At 52.0% G+C, this 8,914-nt stretch overlaps 3 protein-coding genes across 3 annotated transcripts; all 3 read left to right on the top strand.

Moving 5' to 3' along the window:
- Positions 1-2,349, top strand: PtrM4_102830 (uncharacterized protein; the record flags this gene model as incomplete). Its single annotated transcript, XM_001935281.1, has 1 exon — positions 1-2,349. The coding sequence occupies one exon, from the start codon at positions 1-3 to the stop codon at positions 2,347-2,349; it is 2,349 nt and encodes a 782-aa protein (XP_001935316.1).
- A 134-nt stretch (positions 2,350-2,483) lies between these two features.
- On the top strand, positions 2,484-6,731 carry PtrM4_102820 (uncharacterized protein; the record flags this gene model as incomplete). Its single annotated transcript, XM_066107481.1, has 1 exon — positions 2,484-6,731. One exon carries the CDS (start codon positions 2,484-2,486, stop codon positions 6,729-6,731), a length of 4,248 nt encoding a protein of 1,415 aa, XP_065961930.1.
- A 1,893-nt stretch (positions 6,732-8,624) lies between these two features.
- Positions 8,625-8,914, top strand: PtrM4_102810 (uncharacterized protein; the record flags this gene model as incomplete). The annotated part of the gene is made up of 2 exons (XM_001936297.1): positions 8,625-8,711; positions 8,771-8,914. 2 exons carry the CDS (start codon positions 8,625-8,627, stop codon positions 8,912-8,914), a joined length of 231 nt encoding a protein of 76 aa, XP_001936332.1.

The following is an 8,914-nucleotide window of genomic DNA, read 5'->3' as shown; positions in this document are numbered from 1 at the left end:
ATGGCAAACCCGGCCAATACCCAGAATACCCAAGGTACCTCAGCCACCGGTGCCACCTTCGGGCAAGCTTCCCAGGATCCTACTCAATCACAGATGGGCCCGCCTCTCGTACCAGTACGAGCTTGCCTCTCCAACCGCCGAGAGAGCATGCTTCTGGCAGCCCATCCGTCATCCCAGCCATCAGTATCAGCTAGCGGCGACCTAGAGCCCATGACTGCTACACGCGAGATTGTCGGCATCGAAATCAACGACGTCCTGCTCGAATACCTCAAAGATTCTAACTACGTTTACCTCCGTTATACCGTTGACACCGAGTGGTTCGAATTACAAGAGGATCCCGAACCTGACGAGCACAGCAATGCCTTTTACTCCCTTAGCACAGGCCGAATCCGCACTGATGGCAACATCACCCACAACATCAACGACTTCACTGTCACTAACTCTAGTAACCTCCAGAAGAACGTGAAGGATCGTCCCGACTTCTGGTGGCGATTTATTGTCTCTACGCTAGTCTCCCTACGCAACTGCACTGACGCCATCAATAGGCATCTGCAGACTGTGGACCGCAATGAAGGAGAGACTCAAGCTCTACGAGACCGACTAGCGAATGTTGAAGCAGCCCTTGATGAAACTTCGAACAGTAAACAACTACAAGTTGGCATGGTTAGCAGCAACCTGTACAAGGAGAAGCTGACAGAGATCCGACGCCTCACCTCGGACATCGGAAAGCTCAAAGCTGCGTCAGAACAACTCCCCAACGTTCGCGATGACCCCGCCTTCAAAGCCCTCGCCGCTGAGCGCGACCTTGCCGCCACCGAACGCAATGAACTCAAGCAGAAGGTTGAGGACCTATCCCGCCGAGCCGATGAACCGGAGAGCGGTCCTAACTACGCAGAGTTGGCACAGAAGCTCAAGGAGGAGTCTGACAGCGCCGACTGGTGGGCAGACCAAGCTAAGGCCAACGCTGAGCTCTGCGACAAGTTCAAAGGACAAGCTGATCGCTATTCTATCGAGCTTAACCAGTATGATGTCAAGTACTCTAACATGGAGGCGAACAAGAACGAAGCTCTCGCCCTTAAGGATAAGGCTTACGATGAGCTCAACCTCCAGCTCACCGAGGCTAGACGTGAGACAAAAACGGTCACCGACCGACTGCTGCAACATGAACCCAACTATCAGCCGTACACCCTCTGGCGGCGCGAGCGATCTTACGACCCAGTACGGCCTGTACAATCAAGCGTTTTGCTACAGCGACCTGTAGATGGTACCGCTGACCAACTCTCACAAGATCCTCGCCGAGCTGGGTACACCCCATGGGATAACCGTACTCCCGTGCGCGACGCCTCGCTACCTCCTCCATCATCGAACCCATACGCCCCCGCTCCTACAGTACCGCGACCGCCGCCCGTCGCGCCCTCTACCGCCGGTGGAGGATTCTCTTACAAACTCCCAGAACTTGAGACGTTCAAGGGCAAGGTCGACGACGACTACGAGCGGTGGCGCGAGATGGCAGTGGCCAAGTGTCGCACATACCCAGAGGACTGGCAAGCGGTTGACTACCTCAAGTTCCGCATTCAAGGCGAAGCTTACGAGCACATCCGAGATGTCAAAGCTCGCCATTTCCTAGATTTCCTAGAGACTCTCGACAGCCAGTATCTCACCTATGATCGGGAAGCTGACGCCGAAACCCTCATCGCCGACGGCTCGCTCCGCTACAAGTCTGGACAGAAGTTCATGGAGTGGAAGTCTAAGTTCACCTCTTGCATGCGAATCCTCAAACACAAGAACGCGACCCAGATCCGATACGCTCGCGAGTTCATGCGACCCGGGTTAGCTATCGCGACCACTGCCGGATCTCACAAGGATGAGACCATCCAGTCCTTCTTGCTGCGAGCGCAACACATCGACCAGGGACATCAACAGATTGACGCTGGCCGAAAATTAACTCCCGTTACGAAGACCGCTGGTGCTAGCCGTACCCAAAAGTTGGTCACCTTCCGGACACCCGACACTCCAGGTCACAACAACGCCGCCAGCACGCATACGTACAAGAAGATGGCCTTCGAGCGGTCAGAGAAAGACAAGAAGCGTCTAGCTGACTTGAAGCTCTGCTTCAAATGTGGCAAGGATGACCATCAGATGAGGCACGAGACTGCCCCCTGCCGCGGCAAGCCCTTCACTCCTTCTCACCAAATCCCCGCACTGGCTTCTTTGTACATCAATGCTCTCGACGCTTCCAACGAAGAGGAGCGAGACGAGGATACTGAGGAGCCGCTGGACGACAACGACTTAGTGGATGACGATGGCTTCTACGTCAACGACGAGGAACTACTTGAGCATTTAAATTAGGGGCTCCCGCGCAGAGCCGCGTGCGGGAGCTCAATTGGCGTAACGCAAAAAGACACCAGCGCCGTGTTCGAAACCAGCATCGCCGTTTCGAGATCGCTGCAGCCTTGCTGCTCGCCCCTGACGAAACGCCAACTATGACGGAGGTCCACTTCGTGTCCTCCGCCTCCATCGGAGGCAAGCCTTCTAAAGACTTCAGCCGACAACTCGAGTTTCCCGGCTCCGCTCTCACGCGACCTGATTGTTGGCAACCGATTTCTACCCTTATCGACACGGGAGCCAGCGCATGCTTCGTCAATCAGTCATGGGTTAACCAACACCGCCTAGATACTATGCCTGTGGCCAAACCCATTCGATTGTCACTAGCCAACGGCGGAGAAGTGGACAAGCTTACCCAGGCCGTTGATCTGCCCGTCCGACACGGAAGCCATACGCACAACGTCCTATGCTACGTCACCAATATCGGCAAGTACGACGTTATCCTAGGCATGAATTGGATGGACTATCACCAGCCTGCCCTCCACTTTGGCGACCAGCGATCACTCACCTTCGCTAAGGCAGGGTGCAAACTTAACTGCCTCCACGAAGGACTCCCAGAGACGGTTTACGAAAACGGAGTTTGTCACAGTCACGTACAACTAGTCAAGGGAGACTACCAGACAGGCGACACCACTACTAAGACGAACAAGGATGGTAAGGTGACGACTGAGGAGACTATGGCTGATATCTACCTCATCTCCGCTGCCGCTGCAACCGCACTCGCAGCCAAACATCCTGACCAGGTCATATGGTTGGAACCCCGCCATTGGGCCAAGCTTGCGAAGCCCCCCGATGAAGACCGAGAAGGCATCGGCGTAGCCGCAGTCTCGCAAACTGACTTTGAGAAGTACATGCACAAGATGGAGCAACCTTACATGACTAGAGACCAGATTGGCCAGCTGGTACCTGAGTGGGTGTTGGACGAACTACCTGATCTGTTCAACCCTCATCTGGCTCATCAACTCCCCGAACGAAGACCAGGAGTCGACCACCCCATCGACCTGCTTCCTGACACTACGCCCCCTAAGCCTCATGTCTACGGACTCACTCGTACCGAGACTGAGGCTGTTAAGAAGTATATCGATGACATGCTGCAAAAGGGCTTAATCAAGGCCAGTAACTCCCCGTTTGCGTCACCTGTCTTGATCGTCAAGAAACCTGGAGGAGGTCTCCGCATATGTGTCGACTACCGAGCACTCAACAACGTCACTAAGAAGAATCGAAATGCGCCACCAGCCATCAAAGAAACTCTAGCGCGCATGGCCAAAGTTCAGATTGTGTCTCTCGTCGATGTTGTAGCCGCTTTCAACACCGTTCGGATTAAAGAAGGTGACGAAGAGAAAACCGCCTTCCTCACCCGGTACGGACTCTATGAGTATATGGTCATGCCCTTTGGACTGTGCAATGCACCAGGGACGTTCCAAAACTTCATCAACGAAACGCTGCGCGAATACTTGGACGTTATATGTACCGCCTACCTAGACGACATACTTATATATAGCGACAACGAGAAAGACCACCGTTCGCATGTCCTAAAGGTTCTCCGCAAGATTCAAGGCGCAGGACTATCGTTGGATCCCACGAAGTGCAAGTTCGAAACCAAGCGAGTCAAGTACTTAGGCTTGATCCTCACCACCGACGGCATCGAAATGGATCCGGAGAAGGTCTCCACTGTCCTCGATTGGCAACTGCCGAGATCAGTGAAGGACATGCAGTCTTTCCTCGGCTTCTGCAACTTCTATCGCCGGTTTATTAAAGGGTTCTCATATATCGCTAAGCCACTCACGGAACTCACCAAGGAGGGTAGTCAACGACATTTCCCTCTCCAAGCTAATGGACAAGCTGCGAAAGCCTTTGAACAGCTAAAGCTTGCGTTTAAAACAGCGGGCGTACTGTCCCACTTTGACCCAGATTTGGAAACGTGGCTCGAGACTGACGCGTCGGACTTCGTTACCGCAGCTATCCTCTCGCAGATGCACAAAGGTGTTCTACGACCTGTAGCGTTCTTATCACATAAGATGACACCTGCCGAGTGCAACTACGAGATCTATGACAAGGAGCTCCTCGCGATTGTTCGAGCATTCGAGGAGTGGAGGTTTGAACTGTCAGGTACTGATGATCCCATCTTGGTATTGTCAGACCACCAGGCCCTCCAGACGTTCATGACAACCAAACGCCTCAACCGACGGCAAGCTCGATGGGCTGAGTTCCTAGCTGAGTTCAATTTTAGAGTCAAATACCGTCCTGGTAAACAAGGAACTAAGCCCGACGCACTCACTCGCCGACCGGGCGATCTTCCAGCTAACGCCGAGGATGAGCGACGTCAACACCAGGTACAAGTGATCCTCAAGCCTGACCAGGTGGATCCTGAGTGTCGAGTTGCCACCTTTAGCTTCCACTTCGACGGTGGCTCCCGACACGCTGTATATCTGGCCAACGCCCTCGGTGACGAGCTCCGGACGTCCCCAGTCTCCTTGGCCATGATGATGTACCAAGACAGTGAAACGGACGACTTTAGCGACGAATACCTCTTCGCTCTCGGAGACACAGCGGAGGTCGATGACACGTCCGCTGCACCGCTTACGGAGCCGGACACGTCGCTGGACGAAGCCAATATCCTCCAGACCGTTCGACAAGCTTACCCGGATGACGACATCGTTCAAGTTATCCTCAAAGCCAAAGCTGATGGCCAGCGCCGCATCCCGTACCACCTAATTCACGGTCCAAACAGGATACGCTTAGAGCTTGGTGATTGCTCAATACACGACGGAGTCTTCTATGTCAAGAAGAAGGTCTACATCCCCGAATCAGGCACCCTGCGCACCCGGATCATCGAACGCGTACACCGATCCTATTGCGGTGGCCATAGCGGCAAACACGGTAGCTACGACATGTTAAACCGCTGGTACTACTGGCCGAAGATGATAAATGATGTAGCACAGTACGTCAAGAACTGTTTGGCCTGTCGGAGATCGAAATCTTACCGCGATGGGAAACACGGGCTCCTACATCCACTCCCGATACCTGAGCGATATTGGAGTAGCATCAGCATGGACTATATCACGCACCTGCCTCCTTGCACCGATAACGGCCGCACATATACCAACGTCTTAGTGATTGTTGATCGGCTTAGCAAGAAGAAGAAGTTTATACCTGTGGTGGACCTAAAGGTTGATACCCTTGTGAAAGCCTTCGTCGAGTACGTGTGGCGTGAGGAGGGATATCCCGACAGCATCGTCAGCGACCGTGGAGCCCAGTTCCTCTCCCATTTCTGGACACGTCTTTGTCAACGACTGGGTACCAAGCCAAAGTTGTCAACGGGCTATCACCCAGAAACCGATGGGCAGACGGAGAACGCCAACGCTTGGCTAAAACAATACCTCCGGTCATATATTAACTACGAGCAAGACAACTGGGCTCTCTTTCTTCCTATGGCAGAGTTCGAAGCTAACAACGCCATCAACGCTAGTACTGGGACTACCGCTTTCCGCCTCACTAAGGGCTATGACCCGAAGTCTGGTCTTGAACCACCTAAGGTGAACACTGGTCTCACTGCCCCAGCTCGCAGAGATCAAGACAACGCCAACAAGTTTGCAGAAAAGCTAGACGCGCTACGCAAAGCCCTTCGGCTCGAACTACAATGGTCACAAGCTAAACAGGCGGAATACGCAAACGACGCCCGGCTCCCAGCGCCTGAGTTTAAGGTCGGCGATCAAGTTATGTTGGACGCCCGTAACTTCCGTACTACACGTCCTAGTCTATCACTTGACTTCAAGAACCGCGGTCCCTTCACTGTCACACGCGTCATTGACAATATGGCTTACGAACTACTCCTGCCTCCAGAGATGGGCAAGCTCCACAACGTCTTCCACCCGTGGTTACTACACTTACACGAGGAGGCTCCGCTGCCTGGTCAACTGCGCGATTCCGCACCAGCTGAGTTCGCCGATCCCGACGAGGAAGATGGTACAAGCTATGAAGTGGAAGCCGTCCTAGACTCCCGCGTCAACAAGAGACTTAAAGACCCCTACTCTCGCAGCGGTCTTCTCCAATACTTAGTGCGATGGACCAACTACCCCGCCGGCACCGACAACCCATCTTGGGAACCATACATGAACCTGGTGGACTCCGCAGACATTGTCCAACAGTACCATGAGTCCCGCCCTAAAGCTCCAGGACCACATCGAAAGTTTGCGACGCTCGCAGGCAAACAGGATTTACTTATGATTACAGTGATCGCATCCTCTAACAATCCTAAGCCTCCACCAGGAGCCCCGACGATACAGCAGACGGAGGAGACTATTGGCCCGCGTAGCTTTCGCAATACCGGCAACATTGCTGTTTAGGCTTACAGAAGCTTTTGCAAAGCAAGCTAGACAACTCTTTTTAATTACTTTAAGCGACGGAACCTGCTTTTTTTTGAAGGGGGGGTAGTGTGATGGATCAAACCTACGATCCCTCACGCGATCACGTGCCATACAATCACGTGCCACGCTGGCAGTTGGCCCGTGCGAGGAATAATAAAGTTCCCCTCGTACTTGTATATAGATCTGTACACACAATCTCACTTATTAGAGGCATCCTAACTATTGCAGTGTACTAGTGCCTTTACAACGCGAACTCCTAGAGATGGCCTAGGCATCTATAGCACAGGCACAGCAAGAACAAGAATAACAGGCAAACGGAAATCGTCGAGAAGCACTACAGCTACGCGTTGGCGACAAAGTATAGCTATAGTTAGGAAAACAGTTTACTACTAGCTAGAGATTAAAGAAACTCGACTAGAGAAGCGCGAAATACACAGTAATCGAAGTAATCGACACCTACACGGTCCGCCTTAATACACCTCTAGGACCTCACAATGTCTTCTACGTTAACTAGTTAAGACTAGCATTATTAGACCCCTTACTGAGCTAGTTAAAGGACGATGACCAACTACTACTAATCTAGGTAGACACTAATGGTGCAGATATATGGGAAGTTGAAGATATCCTAGCAGAGATCTGTCGGCGGCGTGGACGTGGAACAAAATAGTGGTACGAAGTGAAGTGGAAGGGTTACTATCTGCTAATAATAGAGCCTAAGGAGAATTTAGAGAATACTGAAGCGAAGATTCGATAGGAATAGTTCACGGAACCTTATTGAGACCCTAGAACAAGACTGCTTCCCGCAGGATTCCGTCGTGGCTTAAACGAGATCCATCTAGACGCTAGAGAGAGAGAGAGGAGGGGGGTAATATAACGGGCTAGAGCCTAGATGCTATGGTGATCCTCGGTGGAACCTTCGGAGCTTCCTCGGCACTTTAGATGCTTCGAGAAGCTACGTGAACAACAAGCTAAACGTATATAGATATCGTTGCACTGCAGATAGCTTTCTTCTTCATCGAATACAATCCTGTTACCAGGCACCGGCATACTTTGCGCAGCCCCTTACAAGTCGAGCTTAAAACGGCAAGTTCTACGACAGCAGTCGTAATCCATGCTCTTAATATGATGTAGGCAGTACCGGCAGTTCCATCCTCGGCCATTTCGAATCAGTGTACGGCCGTTTTGCAGTACAACTTGTATCGGGGAACTGAGTGGGCGAAAATCGTTGTTGTATTGAGAACAGTGAAGGACTAGCTATATAGGTGCGGGGTGAAGCCTAGAAGAGGCTAGCCCCTAAGCAGAAAGAGCTAGTCCTATAAGAGGAGAGCTAGCTGGTGAGAAGTGAATGCATGGAGACTGGCTTGCCGGTCCGACAACTTGCCTCATCTGACAAGTCCTAGTGCCGTGTAAGTCGGGCCTGTACGATCACAAATGGTTCTGACTACCGGTTTTAACAACCAAGACTTTTGCGATTGGCTACCCTAGACCCCAGCGTCAGGTAAAAGACTTGACGATGATGACTCTGTAAGCACTAGTGACTATATAGGCCTAGACTTATAATCCTACGTGAAGATTGTCATGCCGAGCACGTATTCATAGCTCGATTAGCTTTCTCCCTATGGAGAGTCTCACCGGGCTAATATCCGAATACTAGGCTTTCTACGTACCTATATATTGAACCTAAGGAACCTCCTGAAATTCCTCATCTATCATACACTCAGCCTCCGATAGACCTACACACTCGTGTTGCTAAACCCACACTCCTTTGACCAGAATCACACACTCCTTTGACCAGAATTACACACGCCTTTCCAATCGAAAAACAAAACAAGCACGTATCTTACCCCATCTCTCTCACCCCTTTCCGCAAAAATGAAGTTCACCACCACAACTATCCTCGCAACCATCGTTGCTCTCGCCATCGCAGCTCCAACCCCCTACATCGATTCGGTTGACAAGGTACGCGCATCCCTCTCCACCAATCGACAAAGAGCACTCAAACTAACATATCCTTCTAGGAAATTGGAGGTAACCCTGCTGTTGTACCACGGAATCCTGAGCCGATTGACGCCGCATATGCTGGCAACAGAGCCGTTGGTTCGAAGGTTGGCCCAACCCGTGGTTGCCTTAAACACGACCACTGTCCAACAGGGGGAATCTAA

The sequence above is a fragment of the Pyrenophora tritici-repentis genome, chromosome 5, assembly GCF_003171515.1.
Source record: "Pyrenophora tritici-repentis strain M4 chromosome 5, whole genome shotgun sequence".
NCBI lineage: Eukaryota > Fungi > Ascomycota > Dothideomycetes > Pleosporales > Pleosporaceae > Pyrenophora > Pyrenophora tritici-repentis.
The sequence above is the reverse complement of the archived record's forward strand: the minus strand, read 5'-3'. Positions and strand labels throughout refer to the sequence as shown.